Below are 26546 nucleotides of genomic sequence, written 5' to 3'. Positions count from 1 at the left end.
CCACACCTGCTTTTGGAATTGGGCTGAAAAAGGATTTAATTCTGTATATCAGAGACATGAGAAAGACAGATTAGGAGGGCACACTACTGCTGCCCCCACAATGTGTTTTTTACAAGGTGGATGGTCCAAGCCAAGCCCTCTGATTTTAATCTGCACATCCCAAAGTTTAGGACCATGCATGCAGGGATTCTGGTTTGTTCCCTTATGAAGACAAGAAGCTTACCTCAACAGTTGGATCCAGGGCCAGACTCAGATCACTTCACTGAAACAAAGAGTCTCAGACTGAAGAACACCTTCCTGCTCCTTTGCTGATGGTCCAGTACTCCCATTTCTATGGAAATAAGCACCCCTTTTTTGGATAGTGTTCATGCTAAAACAGCTCCTCCCAACCCTAAGCTGAAGTTACTAATGCACATCTTTACACATGAATTATTTCCTACATCTATGTTTTGACAATACACTTAACTGGAATATTTTTCATGCACGGGGTGTACAAAGTGAGTCAATGGAGTGTTTGTCCTTAAACCACTAYCATACATATATTTTGTTGAAGGAACAAGGGCTGTAAACCCTTCCAATACAGACAGTATCTGGCTTCCAGACAGTGGCACGATGCAGTTGTCTGCCTTTATGGTGTTGTTCGTACAGGATATGTCAAAGGATATTTCAAACCTCTGAGACAGGTGGCTGTCCATTTTCAGGGCATGGTCAAAGTCTCTCTCATGATCATGGTCCTTTAAAGCTTCACCTTGATTCCACTTGACGCTCACAAATTCCTGATGAAGGGCATTCCTACTTTTGTAGGACAGAAGGAATTTAAAGGGCTTTACTTGGTTCTGGCGCTTAAGCTTAGGTAAACAAAAACAAAATAAAGAAAACCCCAGCCAAACCATGCCCACCCCCCCATACGCCTCACAGCATCTACACCCATCCTCTGCTTGCTCTCCTCTCCCTTTCAAGTGATGCAGTGTGACCAAGGTCTTTCCATTGCCCTGCCAGCATCCCCATAACCACTGTGCAATCAAGGACTTTCGCAGACTGGATTGTAGCTGGAACATGACTATAGAATGTGCCATCGTTTCACCATCCAGCACTGTCGTATTTTTTTTTTTGGTTTGGAAAGAGGACACTCTTCCCAAACCCACTACAACTCTGCCAGCAGCAGGAGATCTCCAAGTCTTCCACAGCAACGACAGGGTTTGGCACAGAAAAGCCCAGACATGAAACACTCATGGCAGTGAGCCGCGGCTTGACACGGAAGCAGAGGACGCACAACTGGGAAAAGCTTACGGGAAGGGCATGACGACAACCATGCKGATGAGCTGATGCAACAGCAGCTGGGCCTTGCAGTTAACAACAGTTCCCTGCACTCCCCCTTGTTCCTTTGACTCTACTGGGCCTCTGGTGGTTTGAAGCCTCCCAGGTTAGTAGAAGTTACAGTGTCAAGGGTGGCACTTTTGGAGCAAGTTTGCACAAAATAGGAGGTGATGCTGTCAGATGCCTTGCTCGCGGTGTGTCGGGTAACAGGACATCTCTTCAAGGCTCAGGGGCCACAGGGGGAAAAGTCAAGAGWGGGTTGAGGGCTCTCAGGGCCCCTGCTGGGTTATGTGGCTCTTGTTTCTAAGGACGGGCTCCTCGTAACTGCTGGCGCAAGGTGGAGTGGAGTTTTCCAAGGGTAAGCCCTGCTGTTGGTATCCATAGTTGACATTCCCACAGGGGAAGTGGCGGAGCCTAAAGAGAGGCACTTCTTTAACGCTTGCAGTTAGGGAAGATGGCTCTAAGAGCAGGGAGGAGCCTGGCAGCCTGCCAGTCACAATGTTGGGCCCCACAGTACAGTTTCCTTCCTGTCCCAAATTCTCCCTCTCGGGCCTCTCCTTCTCCAGCAGAGAACTGTTTTTGCTGGATTGCTTCTCCGCAAACCAGGAGCCGTAGGTTGGATTCCAGAGATTGGTGGGCTTGTTTCTGGAGCCCCGGCTTTTGTGCAGCTCAGAAGGGGGATTGGACTGGGCRTAGGCCATGTTGATGTGTCCCCCCGCTGAGGCTGACTGCACCTTCCCTGGCACTGGCTGTTCCAAGGCTCCCACTTTCCCTAGAGATTTTCCAGCAGCGACGGCTGAYGGCAGGGGTGGTGGAGATGGCAGGGTTTGCTTATCATCCTTTCTGTCTTGGTGTGTTGAGACCAAGAGAGGGGGAATTCCTTCTGGATCATCGGGGTGCATGGCCACCTTCTCCTCCTCCTCAGCTGATGGGCCGTATTCCACCGGCAAGGCGGTGTTGATGACATCGGGATCCTGCGGAGGGAACAATGGGAATGTCTCAAAGTCTGCAGCCACCACACACTGAACGACATATCTGGCAGCTGGCATGCCATGATCACAGCACATCCTTCCCACTACCCACATCCCATGAGGAGGGGATGCAGGCAAAATGAAGTTAAGTGTGGGATACAAGGGGATATCCTTAAAATCCACTCTTTAAAAAAAAAGAGTTAAACTTTTAAACTCTTAAACTCACCATAGAACAGCAGAGGCACAAAACCAATGAAAAGCATTTTTTATGTCCAACGAAATTTCCTGTGGGAATGTTTTTTGGAATCTATATAATCTTGGAGTTCATAACACTATCAGTTTATATTGAGAAAGCTGAAGCCATGAAAATATTGCCTCCACACAGAAAAAGAGAAATKGGAATGCAGAGAGAAGACAATACTGGCAGACCCCTTGAAGTCTGAATCCATAGGGACTGTGGTTCTGAGCTATTTAAGCAGTTTTGAAAATTAAACTGAGAGAAAATGCACTGATCTTGGCAACCTTTACTTATTGCTAGATCCCATGGCAAGCTACAGATAGCAGAAAAAAATGCCTCCCAGCCCCTGGATCCAAACACACATAAAAAACAGATCAAGCTTCCTGAACTGCAAGGCAAAGTGAACTGACTCAGGAAAATAACAGTAAGTCCATACAAGGAGCCTGCGCTGATGCAGGCAGAAGAACATTTTCCAAATTGTAAATTCTTCACAAACTAAACTGTTGGTAAAAAATAAGTAAATCAGATTTTGGCCTGGAAAGCCAGGCATGTCTTTTCCCTGTTCCTCAGCCTAAGAATTCCCATTCCTTTAGCCTGGCCATCTTCACCTGCCTCCTCCAATGCTGTCACATTAAAAAAATTGCCAGCAGCTGCTAAAACCACCTGCAAAGGGTGCTCTGAGCCAGGACCATTTCTGTTCAGAGTGACTGTGTCTTAGGGATGGAAGGACTGGGATGACGCACATGAAAGGACTGCAGCTGCTGGCCTGTGTTTGCTCTTTTGCTTGTTGGAATCTGTGCCTTTATAAGCAGAAGCAGAGCTACAGGTGTGCTCTTTGTAAAGCCTGTGCCTTTCAGCAGTGAAAGACAAGAAGGATCAAGCACCTGGTGAAGTGAATCTCCCAGCCAAGGGTTCCAGGCTGACATCAGTCTCCCTGGACTGCTGACTGCAGTGCTGCAATGCTGCCTCCTCATCTCGTGTCCTGGTTAGTCTAGACAGCTCAAGAAGAACCCTCTCCACCCTCTCATCCAAGACCAACGAACACTGATACCTGAGTGCAGTACTCAATCCTTTCCAAGATTATGGCAAAGTTTGGCCGGTCCTCAGGCTGGTGCTGCCAACACTGGGTCATAATGCGATAGCTGGAAGGCAGAACAGGAGATGTTCATGAATGGCAGATCCTGTGGGATGTGACAGCTACTCATGACAGCTTAGGAATCATAAACATTCATCACCACTCTTGCTTCTAACAAATGGGAGTTCTCTGCTTTCCCTGGAGTTGGACAACTGATGCACTGGTAAAGACTAAAATGTGACCACCAGTGGGGTGAAATCCACTTCAGAGAAATAATTCATCCACCTGAAATTCCTTGGGCAATGCTCTATAGCAGGGCTATAGAAAAAGGAGCCCGGGTTCTTCTGCCTGTGAACAGTCTTACACATTGAAGCTAACAGCTTCCTAAGATGTGGAAATACCGTGGTATCCACAATATTGTGGTATATGGAAATAATCATCTTTGACCAAACAAACAGTGGCCAAGACTTCTTAGAAGGACCCTGAATTATTCTCCAAAACAACAGAAAAATTAAATATTAGAGAAATCACTGGCACTAAAGTTTAATAAGGCAGATTAGCCATGATTAGATCAATCTTAAAAGTCATTAACTTTATACTATAGAAAAAACATTTGATACAGAAACTTAGTTGCATTAATATATCAAAGTTAAAATCTCATACACAGGGCCCGGGCAGTTTTTAGGCGGATCCATCCTTCCTCCATTGGTGACAAACTCCAGAACCTCCTGGTTGCTTTTGCTAGGGTAGGGCATGTATCCCAAAGAGAATATCTCCCACAGCAACACGCCAAAGGACCTGAGTAGAGTAGCAAAGAAAAACAAAGTAAAGGATCAGGACTGTGGACTGGGTTCAATACATCATTGTTCTTTGATCAGRCAGCTGATCAACACCAAGCATAAATAAGCTGCACAGTTGTAACAGGGAACTTTGAAACTTTTAACAAGTACTCGTAGTTGCTGTTAGGTRAGTGCAGCCTGTGATGCCAGGTAGGTAAATCTGGTTGCTTTGCTCTTGTATCCAGCACTGCTCAGCTAGAGGTAACAAAAATGAAAATTGGGTTATCCTTTTCTGAGACACTGCCTGCTGCTGGACACAGGACCTGAGGCATACTGTTCCTCTGGAATTAGCTATGCTGCATGAAATAACATGCCARTGAATCCCCGCTGATGCTCTGAAACCCACAGGCCTCACCTGTCACTCAGGGTACAATAAAAGCCCTCCCTGGCAAACCCAGCCCTGGGCCCGGGTGCTGCAGCCCACAAAGCCCTGGGGACAGTAGCTGGGACAGGACGCCCTCCAAAACATTCACCCAGTCAGTGGCTTGGAAATCACAACCTCCTTGGTTAAAATTKTAGAGAGATGTGCAGCAGTGGGAAACCTCTTTGCTTGGTGCTGAGGCAGGCAGAGCTCATCTCTACAAGGGTGTGGACCTCACTCCTGCTCTGCTGGGGCTTGCTCAGGAGCTGTGTCCTGGCCACCAGCCCCTTGCCCCTCCACACATCCCCTGAGCCCTTGCCTCCTGCTTGTAGGGAGTGTTAACAGCCTGCATGGGAATAAAATGCCACGTCCTTGGCTGTCTTGAGAAAAAGAAGATTGGAATGTAGAATTGATAATGCAGGTGGCTTACAATTATAAACATTACTAATACTGTAGSTTTTGCAAACCTACCAATCCTATGCTGATGAGTAGAAAGTGACAGTCTCACTGACCAATGTAAGTTTGACACAAATGTATGCACTGGTTGCTAAAGTGGATAAAAGAGGCCTGTCCCAGAATAAAGGGGTTACTTTTTGTGTGTGTATATGTGTGTCTTTGTGTCTGTTATTTTGTGTCGGCTGTCTGGCCAACAGCGACACTGCTCACTCAATTTTCCTCTCTGCCTCTGGCCACTCAGGAGCTCTCAGTGCAGTTGTAGGCCAGAAGAAGGGCAAAACCCTTTCTAGGGTAGAATGGATGGCAGGATGGATTCTGCCTGCAGCCTTCTGTGCTGCTTTCCTCAGTGTGGGACTAATGCTTTCCTCCCTGGAGCAGCACCTGTGTCTGCTTTGATCTCCTTTCCCTGCCCTGCAGCACCCATCTCTGCACAGGGCTGACCTTTCTRTTCCCTCCAACACTGGCTCTGAAAAACCCAGCTTGCCTATTTAGTATGTGAGAAGTGAATAAGAACATGTGTTTTTTGTAAAATATTTATGGTTTGCAAAAGGGTTTTACAACACAGACTGGACAGAAGAGGAAAGGAAGCGCACCATGTGTCTGTTTTTGATGTAAATATCCCTTCCATGAAAGCCTCAGGAGGCATCCATTTGACAGGCAACATTGCACACCCTCCCTTACGATAGTAGCTGGCTCTGCAAAGAACAAACAAAACAAAAAAGTCAGCCAAGAATTCAGAAAATGCCATTAATATGGAATTTTAAAAGTTACAAAGATTAAAATTATGAGCCAGAGGAAAGATTAGTTTAGACAGAATAGCCTAAGTGCTGAAATGATCCGTTTCTTCTCATAAAAGTAGTGGAAAAGAGCAAACAATGCAATTGCTGTTTAATCTACATCACTTCAGGCTTGATCTGGTGAACCAGTTATCCTCCTAGGGACTTACTAACACAGTAACTGTGGCTGGCAGAGCTCTCCCTGCCTTTTTCAACAACAGCAAGATCTCCTCACCTGTCCTCACATATGGTGATCTTGAGCATTCCCACCAAAAAAACCATATATTATCAGTCTAAAGCACTGGAGTAACATCCAAACTTCTTTGTAAGAACAAGGGGCTTGAGGAAGATGCCTGGGCCATTAGAGCTGGGACAGTAGCACAAAAATGCCTCTGAGACAGGAATTATAACAGTCCTTTAGAGTCACTGTCATTTAAAACAAAACCCACAAACCCCAAATCCCTTTCTGACAGTCGCAGAAGGGTGCGCATGCAAGTTGGTGTCACTGATCACAACTACACTACCTGAGCACTCAAAGGGCATTCTTGCACAAAGAAACATGTGCAGACTTCAAAGACACCTTTGAAAGCTCAGCACCAAAGTGTTCATCTTGGCCCTTGCTTCTGCTGCTTGTGTGAGGGTGACAGATGCTACTTTGTCCCAGCAGCCCCATTTGACAGTGGGGCAGTTTTTTCCCTCCACTCTTTGTGGAGGTAGAAAACTCAAGCAGCTCTGATGCACTTGAGTTTTTGAAGGTAGCACTCTGTTTGCAYCACCTCAGGCTGTGATACTGTCAGATCTCAAGCCAAGCAGAGCCAAACATGGCTTAGTAATTGCACAGGAGAATCCCCAGGCGGGAAAAAAGAAGGCAAGGCACTGGAATAAACAGTGCAGGTGACTGAGCACAAGGCATTCCTTCTTCCAAGTCAGAGCAAATCAATTCCTCAGCACAGCAGGATATGGTGCTGCACTTCTAGAAGTGCTCTATGGAAGATGAGAYATCAAACTGCAGCCCTGACTGCTTATGGTCATTAAAGATTTTCTGGCACTTCTTGCAAGAGCAGAGGTAGTTAACCCTGTGTCCTGGCTGAATTCCAGTTTGGATGATTACATTTTCCTGACCTTCCTCTGCACCTTCYTCCTTTAGCTGCAGTAAATTGAGGAGATTTACTGATGACACCAAACCAAAGGTGCACGGTAGCACCAAGGAGCGAGATTAAACTCAGAATGATTTGGGATCACAAAACAAAAGGACAATCAATGCCATTCACTGTGGAGAATGTAAAGAAAGGAAATGGAGGACAGAGTCTAAGAGGGAGGAAAAACACCTTCCGTGACCATTATACTTCACTGCCCAGGAGAGAGCTGTCAGGAGTGGGAAAAGTGTCCAGATCACAGTTTAAGGCAAACATCAGAAAGGCATCAGCTGGGATTCACCAGGGTGGGATCTCTCCACTCTCACCTCTCTAGGGTTACAGAGAGCAGCACAAGAACCTGCACAAACACTGCTCCTCCCTCATTTGAGCTTCCACTTGCAAGTACCCTGGGCTTGGCACTGATACCTGTATATATCCCGGGCCATTCCAAAGTCTCCAATCTTAGCCACTCTCCCAGGCCCTCGRCAGGTAAGGAGACAGTTCCTGGCAGCGATATCCCTAAAAGGGAAGGGAAGAAAAGAAACAGAAAGAGAAGAGCTACTAAATCATGTAACAATTTTGGAAGTCAAAAAGCAAACAAAAAATAGKACCCACTTTCCTTAGCTGCAGAGAACTTAGAACAGCCAGAAAAGCCAGTGTTTATGGATAACTGCAATGTCCCCAATTCCAGTCTATCCCCACAACAGGAACAGTTTTATTCTGCTACATTTCCTCTTTAAACATCATATAACATCTTGCAGTTGAAAGGGTGGGCCTCCTGTGAGCCTCCCTTCATGCCAGGAGCTATTTTTATGTCTCTAAGGAGTGCAAGAAGAGCAGCTGATTTCAGTCCCAACATCAAGCTGTCTGGGGAATGATCCACTGCTSTGTTCCTACTGTGCTTGTTCAAGTGCTGTCAAAAGGCTGTTGTACTGTCAGAAACAGGGAGAGCAACAATGTGCAGGTGTTTCTCTCAACACTGAAGCTGTGGGCCTGAATCTGTGTAAGCTCCAAGCTCCAAGCTCCACCTCTGCTGGGCTGAGTAAACCTTGAGGTCTGAATAACACAATGGTACGAGGTGTGGGCAACTCTCAGAGCTGTGAACAGCCACCTCTCATCTCTACTCGACAGGCAGGATTCTAGATGCTTGCCAAACATCCTGTTTTGCAGGAGCAAYGATCACCAGATGTTGCCCTTCTGGCTGTGCTTTTACAGGTGTTCTTCGAGAGGGAGAAGAAAAGGCTTCCAAAATGAGCAGACAGGCACTAAATAAAATTAATGACAGGGAGAGCTTAAAAGACTTCTGTCACAAGATTGTGTCCATTGGCAGAGTAGCCAAATGGGCTGTAAAAAGTGCAGGCCCTGAGAACAGGCTCAGGATCTTTGGCAAAACTACAGCCCTTTGCCAGCCTGATTTATAGCAGCTCCTCTCTTTATTGCTTCTGATTCTGGTTTTGTCTCCCATGTTTAAATGAATCCAGCCACTAGAGTGCAGCAGGACATAAACATGTGGAGCAGGGCATGACGAGCCTGTGCTCACCTACCTGTGAATGAAGTGGTTCTCCTCCAGGTACTGACACCCACAGGCAATGTCACGGGCCACGTGGAGCAAGTCCAGCATGGAAAGGGAGGAGGGCTGATTCTAGCAAAAGAGAAGAGACACACATGGGTTAAAACAGGAAGATGGTGTGATTTCGTCAATGATACAGTGCTGGGAGCTGTCCAGCAAGTGACATCCCTCCGATGCCAATACACAAAGGGATTCAGGAAATGCACAAGGGACAGTTCATATCCATCTACTGTGTGGAAGGGATGTGCAGACACAACATCATACCCATCTCAGAGATAGAATCACAACAGACAGAATCCTCTGGATCTGACTTTGCAGCTCCATTGGGATGCCTTTGTAAGAATTTCCCCCAGTTCTCATGACACATTCTTCTGAATTTTCAGCACAATTTTTGAGATCTGTAGCCTGAACTGTTCTTCACTGTTCTTTGTATTATTGCCAGCTCCTCTCTAAAGTCACCTTGAACCATGAGAATGACATTTTGTATAATGGCATGAGTCACATTTGCTCTTTCCCTCCTCCACATCTGTGTAGGTTTTATCTTGCCCCTTAGAGCACTGACACAGTTTTGTGTAGCCAATGGCTATGGAAGACTAAAGCTGCCAACTCCTTGTTCCTGCCCCTCTGATGAAGTCCACAGCCCTTGCCAGGAGGAGCCAGATGCTTTAGTGGAAAGGGCAGGATTCGCTCTGGTGCTTCTCAGCCCCTGAAGCCAAACCATCAGCTGCTGCCCTGAGGTGTGAGTCAGTGATGCCTGTGGTGAGAATCGGTGATCCCTGTGGCCAGTCCTGTGGGGAAGGAGGAAAGCGCTGCTGCCAGCAGAGTGATGAGAAACAACTCRGTGGCAGTGACTGCTCATGCCACAGCAACCATTTGATAGCTAATTTTTTATTAGACATAGTAACGTGACCAAACAAGCTTTTCACACTCCTTAGCTCTCTCTTACGACACCAGCCATGCTGCCCAGTCCCCAAAAGGCACAACTGCCCCTTGGGGCTCTCCCACCACTGCACAAACCAGCATAGCTTCTCCAGTGACAGGGACTGCTGGCTCTCTAGCCCATCTGTTATAATCAAATGTGTCTCCAGAAGGATGCAGTGCTGTGATGGGTGTCCCACCTGATCTAAACCACTGCAAACTGGGACTGGAAATAAGTCCAGGCTCTGCAACAGCCAGTAATTAAACAGTGGGCACTGGCTGGCAAAATTAAAAAACATCTTAAGAAATTAGAAAAAAACCCTGGTTTCAATACTTGACTAATGAAATAATTGAAAAATGCTGCATCTCTCTGTGAACAAATTTCACTGCCTGTTTTGTTCAATGCAGGGACATAAACCAAAGTGTGATCTTGTACCACCTGCATACACTTTATTATTTACACAGTACAGTTCATTGCATTTACATACTTAACTGATTCTTTAAARCACTGGACTGCATCGCCCAACTTTCCTCTTTACAGAATAACTGTTTTCTGCATAAAGCAGCTCTTTCCCCACCATTTTGTGGAGAAGGGGAATAATCTCTTTTACCTCTGTGAGCTAAAGTGACTCACCAGCTACACAAGATGGCTACTACAGTAAGAAAGAATGCACATGTCTTCTTTTTCCCTTTGTCTTAGGTTGATTTTATGATAACACTCTATTCTTATATTCTGTCTGTATGCTTAAAAGGTGTTTGTGCTTTTAAATGYRACTCGGAAGAAGGGGCAGGGGAGGCTGGGAAGGCAGCGCGGGCTGTTCAAAGCCGGGGCTGCCACGCTGCCAGGGGCTTTTGGAGCTCAGCTYGGCRCTGYGGGAGTTCTGCTCSCTGCCTGCAGGGGAGTTACRTTGTTGYSGCTTRGCTAGCTYGGGTTTGTTAGCTTGGGCAAACAGCTCTCCCTRAACTRCCACCCCTTCTATGACTCCTGTGATTTTYTGRAGYGGATCGGCGGSCTGCGGTCCGAGAACCAGGAGGAAAGCGCYGACCAGCCAGGGGGCCGGCAGGGACAAKCTGCRGGCRCTGCTCCRTCTYRTCCCGGACTCCAGAGAAGCCAAGCCAACCAAAGAAAAAGCACACGGAGCCCTCTGTTTCATCCACAATGAAGAGAAGACTACCACCAAGTTTTCCACTGTTGCCCGAGGGGCCATGTAGACTTTTTCTTTTGTTTCTTTTTTCTTCCTGGAGACAGAAGCCACGCCATCTTTCTCCACACCAGGTGCCGAGCGGCTGTGCGGGAGGAGGGGGTGGAGGGTGTTCCTGAGTTTTGAATATCTAACTCAGTTACTCAGTTTCTTTAATCTATGTCCTGTAAGCACCTTGTTTTGTTAATAAACTATTTTYCTCTTCACATTCACCCAAACTCCTGTTTCATATTGGTGAGAAAAAAATTATCAAACATTTACCCTGTAACGTTTTTCTCTGAAAACATTGTCTCRAACCGAGACACCCTTGCAGGGCATAACCAAGGGGAAATTAATATCTCAATCTACCCATTCCCTKCTCTTCTGAGCAAGGGTCAGAAGCCTGAAGTGAAAACTGAGCAAAAAGCCCAATTCTTTACTCTACAATCGATTTCAGACTCCAGCTATACTGCAAAGCAGTCAGTAGGCTGAAGCCACAAGCTGCTTTGAGCTGCATGGCTTTTTTCTCTTTTTCCCTTTATGGGTTTTTTTTTGCTTTCCTTTCCCTCCTTGTATGAATTCCTTCCACCTTTTATTTGGCTAAATACAATCTTAAAACAGATGTGACTGCCCAGCCAAGGACAATTTAGCCATGTAATTTGTTTGAAAAATGGAGATTTGGGATTAATTTTGCAAGGGGGCAGCCTTGAGAAACACCAAAGGATTCGCTTTACAGCTTTTGCTCCCCAGATGAATGGATGATGCCAGCTGCAAYGCTCTGCTGCTCAGGGCAGTGGGCATGCTGGAAACACTGGTGTGACACCTCCCAGGTGAGGCTGAATCTTGCTAAAGGTGAATGAAATTCTGTGTATTGTTCAGTGTAATCACTGCTCTGTGCAAAAGGCTGCACAGCACAAAGGAGAAGAATAATTTACCCATATACGATTTCTCTCAGAGCTGTGCTTTGTGTGCTGTGCTGTGTGTGAGAAAGATCAGCACTGAATCTCCCAGAATGGACAATTCTGCAATGCTCACAATGAGCGAAGGCTCTGATTCCGGGCATCTCTGAATCTACCAGGCTGCCTTTCCTCAGATGAGGGGGAAGGTGTAATCCTGTAATAGATGTGAAACTCTATTAGGAATGGAACAGAAAAATCCTTCAGGGCTGTAAACCCATGAGGAAGGGTGAATCTGAGCCTTATGGAGTAGATCTAGGTGGCATAAATTGACATATTCTACAGGAGTCACTGTGTTGTATCAGTGATACTGGATGGAGATATGATCATTCTTGCTTAGAGTCCAAGAAATCATTACACATTGGCTGAACTGAAACTTCATTGTTTACACAAAGAGCACAGATAACAACATGCAATMGTGCTGGCATCTCCATCTCTCATGAAATTAGATCCCATGTTCTGATACCTCCTGCAATTGCTTTAGCTTTCCATTTCATTTCCCTTGCAATGCCCTAAAACCCCCTTTTCCCTCATCATTCCCTCTGCTCCCTTTCCTGCTTTTCAGTGTCTAAGTGCATGGCAGCATGCTGCAAGTCACACCGGTTGTRGCTGGCCAGTGGCAAGCCAAACAAGGCAATTGGTGGTCTCTCTAGCATGGTGCTATCTTTTTCCTTAAGTCTTGGAATTAGTGCCAAGTTAATGTCTTTCACACCTCTATTTAGTCTGTCAAAAACTAGCATGTGAATTTGATGTWACTGGCAAAGGAGTGCAAAGAGCAACTGGAGGATGAAGGTAGAGACCAAACATGTAAATCCCTTTTTTGTAATTAGGCTGAAAACAAAAGTAGGTAGGGAAGAAAAGGTAGTAAAAGAAATTAGCTGGAAAATGCAAAAGTGGAAAGAAAAGGGTAAGGGCAGTAATTCATATGGTGCTTGCTGCAGAGTGAGCAATGCACCTCTGCCACCCAGTCAGATAAGGCTTGTGTGTTCAATTAATTCTTTTTGGAAGCAGAGCTCATCAAAGCCTGTTTACTCTGCACTTCTTATCTTTCCCTTCCTTTAATGGGCCTGAAAAGCTCAACACCCAGCCTGCTATTCCTACCTTATGCCTGTCTTCCCTGAATGAGCAGTAGGAGGAGCAAAGCAGCTCAGGTTCATTAAGAGCAGTGCAAAGATATATCCAGTAGCCCTGAGCCACAGGGCTATGTGTTATGTACAGAGACTCTGTCACACCTCAAGCGTATGCAGAGGGAAAATCCACTTCCAGGGCCGATCTCATACTTCACAGAGCACAGTGCCCTGCACACATCTCATCTCTCATCAGTCATAGTCTCCGTGCCTCGTAGTTTGTGAGCCAGCAGTCAAAAACACAYCAGATACTGATTTCTCAGCACTCACAGGTGCCATTGGTCCCACAGAAGCTGCCCCAGCAGCCAGGTAATGAATTACCCCATCATTCTTGCCAGACAGACACCACATGGGATGGTTGCAGAAACAGGGCAAGGCAAGGGGAAAGAAGGTATTAGAACGGAGCAAAATCATGTGGATCTGTGTCTGCACACAGTCAGGCTATCCCCGTTCACCCAGCTGTTAAACAGGGAATGGAAACTGTTTTTCACAACTACCCATCTGCATTTGAAGCTCAGCTTTCCCAAAATGTTGAAAACATGGGACTGAGCAGAACACAGAGGCATCAATCCAAGGTCTGCTTCACTGCTGCGAGGGAGCAAGTTAAATGCAGACACCAGGGAGAATCTTCAAACTGACAGRAGCAGAGCTTGTGTGTGGTAATTGTTATGGTCAGTCTCAGGTAACCCCAGACAGGTCAGGAAAGAGGAGGAATGGAAGCAATGATTGTGAAGGCAGAAAGAGAAATACTAAGGAAGCAAAGGAGTGAACCATCAGCCTCTTCTGACTTGGGCTTTCTGACTTGGGAACAGAAGCCCTGGCAAGGAAGAACTCATGACTGGGGTAGGGCCAAACAGAAAGAACCTCCTCAGATAAGGCTCCCATGACTGTATCCTGTCAAGATTAAGGGCTTTTCATCTAGAAAAGCTGCTGGCTCATTTTACTGCAAGTAGGTAAATAATCTTGCAATGCAGGACTAGTGTTCTTGGTGCTTCCTCACAAGCAAGATCTGTACCATCACTGAGTGGCTTCTCTAAGGACCCAAACACCATCCTGTTTCACCTGCCCCTTCACACATCTAGCACAGCCTGGCAGTTTTAAACAAAGTACTCGCATTGCAGCATATCTTGCTTGTGCCATTTTTCACTGCATTAGGTGAGAGTGGAGCCTGTGTTGCAAAACATGAACTTCCCCATTCACCGATCACAAGTTCAGCCTGTTTGTATAAAATCTGCTTGCTCAGATTTCAGACTTTCCTTTCTGGGTGTTCAGCCTCCTTATCCAGGCAGGAGCCTCTTTTTTGCAACCTATTCAAGACTGCAGAGCTTCTGAGTCTCACAGAYCATTTTATATGTCTGAAAACCATACTGCATGGAAATAAATAAAAAGCTGKTTTTTTTCCAGATGCCTCAAGGAAGAATCTCACTGATTGTGTTAGAGGAAATTTGTGTCKCTCTTTTACTGATAAAATGCAGCACTTTGTCCTCAGTCAAACTTAGAGAAAAAGTATGAAGCTGGGCCCTGGTCTTAAACTTCAGCAGTATCTGTGTGGCTTTCTGACCCGGCAACTCAGAGAAAACTTTATTCTTCTGAAATATGGAGTTCTCTTTAGAAGTCATAATTTATTTCTTACACATTTCTAGCTGTCTTTTCCTATTGATGCTGATTTCAGTGGGGAAAAATCTTTAAAACTCTGGACTAAAGATATTTTCTATTAAGTCAACAGCTCCAGGTCGAATTGTCTCCTTGCCTATGTCAAATGTGAAATGACAGATATCCACAGAAATGCATGTGATCAGCAGCTTAAATAATGGATTAATTTTTTTTTAATATTACTAGCTCAATGATTCCCCCCCCCAGCCTGTCCCCAGCTGGTAGGAAGAAGAGTTGAGTTTAACTTCTATTGTTTTAGACTTTGATTTTGGTCTTTCTTTAGGTCATATCCGCAATGCTATCCAGCAAAGTCTATGGATGAGGCACATCTGCATAATCTGTTCCCTATCCACCTGGTTCCTGCTTCCACGATGGTGTTAGAGCAACAGAACTTTTGTGACCATCTAAAATGCTGGGAAATAGTATCTGTGTAGATCAGCTCTTTTCTAGGTAAGCGTTTGCCTTGTGGCAGCAGCTCTGAATAAAATAYAATTTCATCTTTCCTTACCGGTCTAGGCCGTGTCTCCCTCAGGAAGGATTTCAGGTCTCCTCCAGCCATGAGCTCCAGCAGGATGAAACGGGGCAGGGCCTGCAAGCTCACCCCGATACAGCGCACAATATTCTGGTGGTTGAATTTGCTGTGGAGACAGAGACACTCACTTGTGGAGCAACTTTGATCCAAAAAGCACAATAGCCGAAAAGATTCAAACCTTTCTGCAGCAGGGAATGTTTTGGTTTTGGTTCTTTTCTTTCCCCCAGAAAGTAACAAATCTCAAAGGCAGGGAAACTAGATAAAGCAAAAGCACTACTCCTGCWTTCTGTGTCTGTCTACACTCTGTGGGGACAGACAGAGGTGGGGAAGCAGTAGCTTTTGGCTGCTCTTCCCCTTCYTATTCTCTGCCTTTTTTTGGGCTATGGCAAGACTTGTGGGGCATAGGAAGCAGAACACGTCTGATAACAGAGAAAAGTCTGCTCCTAATTTTCCCCATCCAAGAAGCAGAAGCTGGGTTAGGGCACCTTGTTCCAAATCACATACTGACACGGGGATGTGTCTTGAAGGGGATGTTTCTCAAGGTCTAGTCTCTAATACCTCCTTATTTCTCTRTCTCTCAAATGTGATGGGAAAGTAATTCCATGGATTCTGGGATTCARACACTGACACATCACATGACAGCAGCATAAAGTCAATGCCAACTGTTAGCTTTGACTAGTCAAACCCAAATTCCTAAGGTATGTTCTCATCTCTAAGAGATACCAAAAAATCCTATTATCAATTCTAAAATCTGGGCCTTAAGTTTTTCACTTTGGCTAATGAAAACCTGTGTGGATAATTTTGAAAATTTTGACAATTTGACAATTTGGTGTCCCTTCCTTTGTAAGAACAGAAAAGGATGTTAATGCCTATTCTCTTTGTGATAAATGCTARAACTACAGAACAGATGTACTGTGAGGACACAACGTATAAAGAAACCTTTTTCTTTATATTTTTTGGCTTTGCAAGTCTTCACAAGTGGTGTTCATGTGATTCATACACACCTAATAATGAGAGCTTCCATGAGGAAGTCGAGTTCATCTTGCTCTGAACACACTTCTGGCAATGTCTGGAAAAGAAAGAACAGGTTGACAAGGAGAAGGCACTTCAATGTACAGATGTAGAACATCTGTCACTAACCACTGTCTGCAGCAATCCTTCTTTCTCTAACAGAAACTTCACTCTAAGGTAACCATTAAAGAACTGCTAAACTAGACTGTGAAGCCTGTWGAAAGGTAAATATCACAACACCTGGCCCATCAGCACTGCTGTCATTCTCCTCCCAGCAAAGGAAGTAACCCAGAGTGCACAGGGAAGTGATCAATATRTGGGACTCTGCTGTATAGAGGATGAGGAATGAGATCATCATTCCTGAATTCTGCAGCTCAACGCCCCTACCTTCCAGGAAGACTGGGTTGTCTAACCAGCAGCAGGATTCTGCTGCTATGTAACCTCTAGGAGAACACAAGCCAGCYAGGCTGCTGAAGGTCTGGAGAACTCTACCAGGCTCTCTTAGGATTTAGCTTCACATTCAATGTATATCCATCCTGCAAAGGAGTGGTGAGATCCCTGGAAAACCAGCCATCTCCTGCTTGCAGGGTCTTTGATGCGTGTGGCAGTGGCTTTTGGCATTGTGGACTCTAGGCCTCTGACTCACAAGACTTTGGACAGATTTCCACACCAGGTGTAGCATGGGGAGGATGGACAGTGGATGGATTTAGTTCTCATTCCTGCAGTCTACCAGAKCTCTATGGGAAATCTTTGCCTCTTTGCTATAACAGACCTCTTTTATTAATCTGATATGCCCGTATGCTGCAAGCTGTACCRCTGCTGGGATGGATTATAGTGTTGCAAACAGAGCAGCAACATTTCTAGCCATGTCCTTCAGTACTTATAGCAACGCTTCATTCATCTTCATTGTTATAATGCATTGGGACTCTTGGGTGAAAGGTGCATGAAACCATCATGATAACTCATACACTGTCACTTACTTTCACAGCCACCTGCAAGGGAGTGGGGTCGCTGGGGATCCCTGTCACCTGACCTTCATATACCTCACCAAAGGCTCCGTGGCCCAAACCCCTGGACAGACCAGAGAAGACAAGAAGGTTTTACTACAGAGAACACACATTAYAACACTGTGGACACAGCTCACAGAATGGGCTCACAATTTTTACGGCAGTGTGACAGGGAGAACTGGATATTGACAATATGCAGGGGACCAGACCTTGGTGAGATCTTTCACAGACCTACAATGTATTTAATTGGTMGGGTAAGCAATATTTGGAAATGAACAGTCCCCAGTGAAATCGAGCTGCTGGCACTGCAGTGTGGAACAGAGAGCACTCATCTATGTCTTTGGTATCAGTACTCAGGGGTGGGTGCTCCAAAACAGACCAATAAAGACAGGATTTAAGTCTTGGTGTTTACACACCCTAAACACATTAACAGTTTCCGCGATATGTCTGCATCACCATTAAGCAAAACATTGAGCAAGAAACTAKGAGGCACAATGATTCTCAAAAGACCTGGATGCTAAACCAAGTAACTTCCTGATTTATTGTGTGATTCTGGGCAAGTACCTTAGCCAGTAAATGGTGATGACAGTGCTTTGTAAAGCACTCAGCTCTAGGAATTTGTGCTGAGAATTGTTTCTGGCACTGATCATATTATAAAACTTACAGTTTTATTTTGAATAAGATTGCAGGAAAAAAAAGGAAGGAATAAGAGTAGTCATACACTAGGCCCTGTTCAATGTCCTTGTGATACAGATTTTGCATACCTCTCTATTCAGTCCTCACTCTCTTAACATTAAGTCAACTGGTACAACAATAGCTATTTTACATCAGGAACCTGTCATAATGACACAGTGAAATATGGCAGAGGATGATACCGCATCCCAAATCCTGAGTTTGTCTTAACCCTGCATGGGCTGCACATTTGGCAGTAATATTTCAAGCCTCTAAGAGGCATTCCTGCATCTCAGCCTGGGTAAAAGACTCACAATAAAGTTCTCTCCTCTAACATGCACTCTGCTCTTGGAGGAACGTCTGAGTTGAAAGCTGCATGGATTTTGCTCTCTGCTGTACAAGTGGACTGCTTTTGCATGGGCGTTTGCCCTCTGTGTCCATATGAACAAGGAAGAGCAATCTGCTCTCCTGTTGTGTAAGCTCTGTCTGTAGTTTTGCCAGGATAGAGACCTGTCTGGGTAGTGAAACCACACTGAGGACTCATGTTGCCTGTGACTCAGCCACTTTGTTTAATAACATTTTGTAGGTATCAGCTTGAGACACCATTCTTGGCTCTGCCTGACCAACCTATTACAAACTGATAAACCAGATCTCTACAGCTTAAAAGTCACCCTCCTTCCAAAAAGTCCACTTTTCTTTCCCTTGTCAATCCCAGCTGTATCCTCTGCTATCCTTTACTTGCCACACTTCAAAAATCCTTTCAAAGTCCAAGTGACAAAGGAAGCAGGAGCACAGGGTACACTGGAAACTTCCAGGTGCAGTCCAGCAAGACGTGCAGATAAGGGGAGATAAGAGACAGCAAAACATTGCAGACTTCATAGTCTGCTTTGAGCATCATCTCTTTTAGCACCTTAAGCTTCAGAGTTTTCCAATATTTCCTGCTTCCACTTGGTTTTTTTGTGTATAATTGCATGGTACCAGGGTAATGTCACACTCACAAGTATCCTGCAGCATAGCAGTGTGTAAGAACTCTGATTTTTCAAGATTTTCTTAGTAGATGCTTTTATGCTTTCCAGAAGTTCTCATCTAGATGTGATTATCCTGCTGGCTTTATATTCCTGTCTTTTTAATACTGTCTGGCAATTTCAAACCCATTGCTTTCCTTGTTACTGCACTTAAGGATATCATCGTCTTTACCAAAGATCCYATCAAAGATTTAAAACAGCCTCCTRCAAGCCTCAGCCATCCCAGAATTTCATCAGCTCATGGCAATGGGCCATTCACTGCATGGCCTATAAAAAATGTATCTGAATTACTGGTGATGACTATTCCCTTCTCCTCACAGTCTCAGGCAATGAACACAGCACCTGTGGAAGGTCAAGGTGAATGCCAAAATCTAGTCCCCTCCACATGAGCCTAACTACTGCAGCTTTACATTTCATGAAAAGGAGGTATGAGCCTAAAGGGGCTTCAGAATTTGCAYGTGCCTGCACAAAGCTGTGCGTGCACACCTCTCCAGGAGAGCCAGGATACGTGGGTGTGCAGTGTGAAGGATGGGGAAGGTAAAGATGGATTTACCGGATGAGGGAGATGTTTTTTCGAGGCACCTCTTTAAGGTCACTAATGGATGTGGTCTTTCCTGCAAAGCAGTAGTTGGGATTGTAGTCGGTCATGATGGTGGAGGTRCGCAGCTTGCTCAGTTTGTATTCTGGGCTCTGCAGCTCCATCTGCATGGCTTGCAGCTCCTGGTGCTTGCGGCGATACACTAAACATGGAGAACACAGTTAACCACACACAGAGACTGCCTTTGGGACAGCACTTCTCTCTGGGGTTTGCTGTGCTGTGGCCAGGTGTCAGGGAATCAAAMCAGACAGTGACACTCTCATATTTCTCCATGTCAAGTAATTACAGATAGAAAATGGGATCTGAAGATGTCCAGGAAAACTTTGATTTACATATTTTATGAAAAAACAGGCTTGCTCGTAGACTGGAAAAGTAAAAGAAATTCCTCTTGGGGAGATCTCAGAGTTCACATCTCAGAGTTCTGATGTTTTTGTTCAGCTCTATTTAGTTTAACCAGGCTTTCCAAATACAAGTCCAGTTTGAAATGAGGGGGCTGAGGCATAACCAACTTTCCTAAATAGAAGTGACTGAAGTTTGAAATGAATTATTGCATCATGTTCTTCAAAATGGATAGCCCACGCTGTTTTCTCAGACTAACACATTGTACACAAAAAATAACTAATTTTTCCAAACTTCCTCTGYTTCTAAACAACAGAGTAGGGCTACATTTGAAGTCAGTTTTTGGCACTGTTATATTCCTTGCATCACTTCACTGATACTTCTGCAATGTCATTAAAAATCACACCTTGAAAGAAGACATCCTGAGGATATTCCTTGAAATAGTAACCGATACTGCAGGATTTTTTCCAAAGCAAGATGACAATCATGAGCAGGTTAAATCACTATTGATTTCTGTGGGAGCTGGATTGAGCCCAAAGACTGTGACTGTAATAGTTATTGCATCTTCTCCAGCAGATGTTGCTCAGGGGAAAAATTTAAGGGGTAAACATGCACTCACAAAGGCAGATGGATGTAATGACCTATCCACAAACCCTTCCAGTCCTCCATTTTCCTCCTCATTGCCTTTGCTTTGATTTTTTAAATCGTTGCTCTTTCCTGAGATGGAAATGATAGGCTCATTGGATGGAAAGAGTATTACTCTTCCACTCCTGAGAAGTATTTAGTCATTGTAAAAAGGTACTGTCAGGACAGAAATCATAGATGTAGGACCATGTGTGTCCAACTGATAACTCCTGTGCAAATCTAATTTCCTGCTCCAGGTACATCCCTGTCCTCCCCCAGATCATACACAGTGGGGACAAAGAAAAGTGGCAAAGCCGTGRTTTGAATCCCTGACTGCTTTTCATCGATTCAAATCTATTCTGCTTGCATCGAATGCAGGTGAAYGATTGTTTAAAATAAGAGCATGAAAAGGTGAAAAACACCTTTTAGAATTTCAAATAAAAATACCAAGAACGCCCACATCCTACTAAGTAGCACTATGTGACAGTTTAAGCTTAAGTGTCATACATTAAGAGGTGAAATCTGTATAAAGGCACAAAAATAAAGAAGGTTTTAGGCATTAAACAGCACCACATCTCACAAAATCAAAAGCAGCTTCACAGTAAAACACAAACAACAAAGTCTCTTTCCAGATGCAGTCAGCACCTGAAGCCTCCTCAAACTGGTCACTGKGGTTAGAAATAACTACAGCAATCTGAAGTTAAGATGTGTGTGAGAAGGTGTCATTAAATACAGTAGTAGCTGAAAACCTGAATCTTTTTGCCTCTCAGAGCCCAATTATCCCTGGCTCAGACCCAGGCCTCATGAAAATATCTTTTGCAGAGAAACACTCACCTATCATGATTCCTGAAAAAGCCAAAATTAGAGCAGCCACCAATGCTGAAGTCACTACAGACAGGACCAAGGAAAAAGGGAGACGAACTGCTGGCTCAGCTGTAACAGAAAGGAGAAGGAGGAATTACATGTTTGAAATTATCTTCCAGGAGCCACTTTTTTGCAGTCAAATTTTTTCCTGCTCTTCCTTTCATTTACTCATCTGCTGCTCCTATAGTGTAGGAGCAATCTCTGGCACGACCAGTTCTCAGGACCTGTGACTTCTCATACCTCATTGTTTCACTTTCCTCAGTTAATATCAARCCATTAAAGCAGATGGTTCACTATCAATGAATTAACATGTGAACTCCTCCCTGGGTATGAAAACAAGAYCATAAAACACAGGGGCAGGAGGTTGGGGAGGTGGAAAGAACATTACATTGTCAGGGTTAAAGTGCTGCTATCAATGCCAAATCACAGCAAAAGCAGGAAGAGGACTGCAATATATCATCTCCTAAATGCAYGTAATCCAGGCAGAAAAACCTGATAGCAGTGTGGTGCAGCTGCATCCTCATGTGCGACCACGTTATTAAGGTTACTTCACCCTGACAAAATGACCATGCTTTTTACCCATCTTACAGACAAGAATGGCAAAAACACAACAATTTTCCATGCCCGTGACAAAGCTGAAAGCAGGATCCCAAACCCCTGGGGTGACCTGCTCTAACTGCTGCACAAGAATATGAAGCAAACCTAGTAATGGAGCTCTGAGCACCTAGTTTTGCCAGAAAGGCAAGTACAGGCATTAGCTTTAGTTTTTCTCAGAGAAATCTTGCACAGAATGTCTTACAGTTTCTGAACTTTTACCTTAAATGTCCAAATCCATAGGAATCATATTTTCTTTTATCTTGTGAGGTTTTTTTTTGTTTGTTTTGGGTTGGGTTTTTTTTTTATTTTTTTTATTTTTTTTTTTTTTTTTTTTTTTTTTTTTTTTTTGTTCTTTAGAGAACTTGGCTGGAATTTAAGTTCAGCTGGAAAATTTAATCTGTGAGGAAACTTTCAGGATTTCAGAGCAGACTGTGAGCACCAGTAGGCACAAAATCTGACTGCTCAGATCTGCCCAGTATGCCAAACATATACTGTAGAGCAAAGTAACACTGCTGCTCAGTGCCCCAGTCCTCAGCATTGATGCGGCTATACTCTGGCAGAGTAGCCCTGCAGCATTTACCAGCAGGAAAGAAGGTAACGTTCAACTGAAGTCAGGTTTGAGAAAGGTTAGATAAAACTTTCAGGATGTCTCACAGCCCAAAGTACAGCTTTTGGCTGTGCATTTTCTGTTCCACATGTTAGCAGTACCCCCCACACCTACTTACCTATGCAAGAGACTCCATCCTCAGCCAACTCTGTGCCTGGCTCACAAAAGCAAATGACTTTTTGAGTCTCAAGATCAACATGGCACTCGTCCATCTCACAGTGACTGCAGTTAAGGTGCAGCCTAATGTCCACCTCTCCGTGCCCCTCTGTCACTAGGGAGTGGATGAAGAAGCTGAATTAATTACTGTAAAGACCATTCTTATAATTCCCTGGGGTTCACCTTTTTCTTTCCCAGCCTTTACGCCCTCCAAGTTCAAACAATGCACTGTTTTCAAAACTTTCTGTCTGAATCTACCAGGCCAGAGTGCATGTGCATTTGAAAATACTTCTGGCTATTCTAAAGCAAATATTTTTTTTTAACAAGTAGATTTTTTTGTTGTTTTCTGAACACACTGCAAACATATTAAAGACACTGACTTCTGGGCAACACGGGTTGGAGAGGCAGTATTTATCACTCCCGCGCACTTCTGGGCAGCACCTGGATGTTTTGCCAAGGGATGCTCTAAGGAACTTGCTTGTTAGTGAATAGTCAGGTGTTTTGTCTCTTTCCTRAAGTATCTGAGCTGTGAGGTTCTGTTATCACTTTCCTTGTCCAAAATTTTTCTGTAGGATGGTAGACTGTACTGTTGGGAGTGTTTCCTGACAGCCTTGTTGTTCTGTCTCCCTGTTTTTTCCCTGCTACTTCTGTCTGTTCTCCCCTGTAATTCAYACACTACCTTTCTGCCTCCTCATGTTCATGACACTGAGCTGTACCCAAAAGGTTGTAAAAWGTCCTACTGTCTTTAAAAGGAAATAAGCCCACTAAAAGACTTCTGACCAATAWGAATACCTTTAAGTGCTGGAGTGTATAAAGTACCAATTGGATTAATAAAGGACACACCATCCTCCCCATCCATCTCTGGGTCATTGTCCACTGCAGCATTGCCACCTATGTCAAACCAGAAGTTACCTTAACAGACTGAGGCTCATTGGCAGTAAAATATAACAGACAAACATGGCAACATGCATGAATTCAGCATATTTAGGGAGGCATCCAAATGAGAAAAGAGAAAAATTAAAATATTTAATATATAGGGAATATTTAGTGAGTTGTGGCATGAACCAATGGACTTTATCTCAAGAACTTCRAACTAATAACAGAAACCTGGGACAATTTATTAGCTCTTTTTGGGTAGATTGTTGCAAACTAAGGCACAAATTTCATCTTTAACCATTTGGATGCTATGAAACATATAAGCCCTTCTTAAAATTTATGTAGCCAAGAGACTGGAGAGCACCAGTACTCAAAGCTAAGTTAGCACTCTTGCTGACTAAGGTACATACTGTGTCAGCAGAGGGAGTGAATATTCTATACCTTTCCTCTTCTTTTGCACCCTGAAAGGAGGGTGGTCCACCAGGAGTGGGGACTGAAGGAATTTATGAATTGCTCACTTGTACTTCAGCATGTAGAACATACCAGAAGCAAAGTATGGGCAATAAATAACAAATATTAAAAACACAGTAGGGGCTATATATTTTGTACTCCAAGCATGCAAAGATTCCCCCACTCCACCCCAAAATAACTTTATCCCTTTAACTGTCTTCAGTGAAATAAAAACATTGTTTGAGTCATTCTGTTGGAAAAAGAAGCATTACACAGTAACATTGGTACAAAACATGCACTTAATCATTTAAACTCATTACTTCCTCTCAAGATTTCTAGTCTGCCATATATTTAATTTAAGCTGTGGAGAACCAGGAGTTAAAGAGTCCACCACAGTGCAGATGGCTGCAGAAACWGTGTGGCCCAGGAGACTCTGGGTTAGTAGAGACCTTGAATCTGGCCCACACCAGTTGTAATCAACATAATGCCATCTGACAGCTGCCCYGAGACACAGGGGCACATGAAATTAGCTCCTTGTTAACTGAAGTCATATTAAGAGGGGTCCTGGCTGGCAGCCTGAGCCTCTGCCCCCAGAGACCACCTGTGCAGGACCAAGCCCACCCACACATTTGGGCAGAGGAGAAGTTGTGTCTTTGTCCTGGCATAAAGCCTGGCTGCCAGTCTCCAGGACCAAAATTCTCCAAACACAGGCAGCGGGAGCATATAGCTATGGCTGCTCCTTCTCCAGSACTGCCACCCCAGCATGAAAAGCTCAGGAACTGCAGCAGGATCTTAATGTCACATTTGGCAGAGAACAAAGCCAGGGCTGCAGCTGAAAGCCTGACCTTTGGCTCTTTGCTCAAAGACTAAATGCCATAAATTCACCTAGTGCTAAAAAGGCAACACACAGACATACTAGTACATAACAGTCAGATATTCTAGCTACAGGAGAATCATATCAGCATTTGCTGATCATTAGCACTAAAGGAGGGGAAGGGACACCTTGAACACGAAGCCACTTTACCTATATATCCTCCGCCTCCTCCACCTGAGGAGCACCCCCCTCCACCCCCTCCGAAACCCCCTCTTGTCTCCCACCCCCACTTCTTCATGGCCTGGGGGCAGGATCTTCCTCCAGTAGCACCTTCCAGCAAGGATTTTCCTGACCACAGGAAGGAAGTGTTATCATTCCAGCCACCTCCACCACCTGCAGTTGAGAGAAGAGAAAAGGCAGAGCTGGGGGTTACTTTTTTTTGTGTAAAAAGCACTGCAGGGATCTGCATCCATTCAAAATACCTCAGACGAAAGTCATCATCTGCACCTCTTTTCAACTCTCATACAAGGACAAGTATTTTCTCTGGAAAATGTAAAAATATATCCCTACCTATGCTMCAACCACTTATTTCTGGTTTACAGAGCCTTCCCCTTCTCTTTGCCAAAAATACTTTAGAAAAAAAAAMCAATGTCAGTTCTAAAGTAGAACAAAAGGAATTTAGTGAAAGGGTTATGAAAACACATCCCAGCCCTGCTCTTTAAACAACATACTCACCAGTGACTCACTTTCAGCTCACTGCTTGCCCAGTTCAAGGTCTCTTCACAGAGACTTCTAGCCAAGGTGCAATTATGCTCTTTCTGCATAACCCAGGGAAACTGTGAGTATGTCCACACAGCACAAATCAGTGCAGGGAGCAGGATGGCCACATCAGTACTGCAAACTCCCACATCAAAAAAATCAAACCACTTTGTTTCTGAGAGGTCCTACACATAYTGGGAGAATATTGCCATTGCTATGGCTATGCCATCTCTGATAACCTTATTTACATCAAGGATCCAGCACTATGGGTAACTTCTATTTGCTTCTGTTAAAATTCTATGTTCCCCCTGAAACTTTCATGAGTTTTGCGTCACCTTCTTGTGAGGAAGAATCTGGGRATACCACATATTCACAAAGATTTTCTTAAAAGGAACAAACTGTCCTTACCTGCAGCTCCTGAATTTCCATTCAACCCTGGAATAGAGGAATCATTCTCCAGTCTTTCTGGATGAAATGTGTCCGTTTTGGCCCTGTAGGCCCTGCCACCACCCCCTGCTGCAATTATCAAGGGGACCGGCTCTCCGTTCTCCATCTTAACAAATTGAGAAACAAAGGCAATGTTCAAACTGAGTCAGACATGCAAATGGAAGTTCAGCCACATCACAGATACTGCATGCAAAGATGCACTAGGCAGGCATCTAGGGCTGTTCAGCACTGCATATTACCATTGCATTATTTATGCACCCACACCCAGAAAATTAATGAATATCACTAGTCCTACCAAGTTCTGCAACAGGAAGCAGCAGTGTTAGCAGCTCTATGTATTGTACCGTGGTGATGGCTATTAGAGAACCTCTAAGGTCCCATGTGATGACCCTTATCAAATGAAACAGCCACGGAGCACTGCTCTGTACAGTGCAGCACAGTGTCTCCACTGGTAATGGAATGCCTGACACCAGTGTTTGGAATGATTACTGTCTCAGCTAGCACAGGACAGGAAACATCAGTGATCCATAGCAATAAGATTGCCAACAGAAAATGGACAGGCTATCCTCAACTTTTCTTGTGAGGCCAAATGTA

At 44.5% G+C, this 26546-nt stretch overlaps 1 protein-coding gene across 1 annotated transcript in view; it reads right to left on the bottom strand.

Annotated features, from left to right (window-relative positions):
- Positions 1-673: 673 nt before the first annotated feature.
- The window catches only part of ALK (ALK receptor tyrosine kinase), a 222582-nt gene continuing 196709 nt past the window's right edge, over positions 674-26546 (bottom strand). Inside the window, exons 14-28 of the mRNA XM_057378195.1 lie at positions 25914-26058; positions 24957-25139; positions 23399-23497; positions 22569-22721; positions 21217-21315; positions 19375-19561; positions 17098-17188; positions 16111-16175; positions 15083-15212; positions 8714-8811; positions 7596-7688; positions 5851-5952; positions 4265-4399; positions 3578-3668; positions 674-2291 (exon numbers count right to left, since the gene is read on the bottom strand). Coding sequence (XP_057234178.1) covers positions 1587-2291; positions 3578-3668; positions 4265-4399; positions 5851-5952; positions 7596-7688; positions 8714-8811; positions 15083-15212; positions 16111-16175; positions 17098-17188; positions 19375-19561; positions 21217-21315; positions 22569-22721; positions 23399-23497; positions 24957-25139; positions 25914-26058 — 2376 coding nt within the window. The 3' untranslated portion in view covers positions 674-1586. The remainder of the gene's footprint in view (positions 2292-3577; positions 3669-4264; positions 4400-5850; positions 5953-7595; positions 7689-8713; positions 8812-15082; positions 15213-16110; positions 16176-17097; positions 17189-19374; positions 19562-21216; positions 21316-22568; positions 22722-23398; positions 23498-24956; positions 25140-25913; positions 26059-26546) is intronic.

Source organism: Malurus melanocephalus, unplaced genomic scaffold (assembly GCF_030028575.1).
Source record: "Malurus melanocephalus ecotype Western Australia unplaced genomic scaffold, MMel_1.1 scaffold_345, whole genome shotgun sequence".
NCBI classification, from domain to species: Eukaryota; Metazoa; Chordata; class Aves; order Passeriformes; family Maluridae; genus Malurus; species Malurus melanocephalus.
This window is presented reverse-complemented; position numbering and strand designations above follow the sequence as displayed.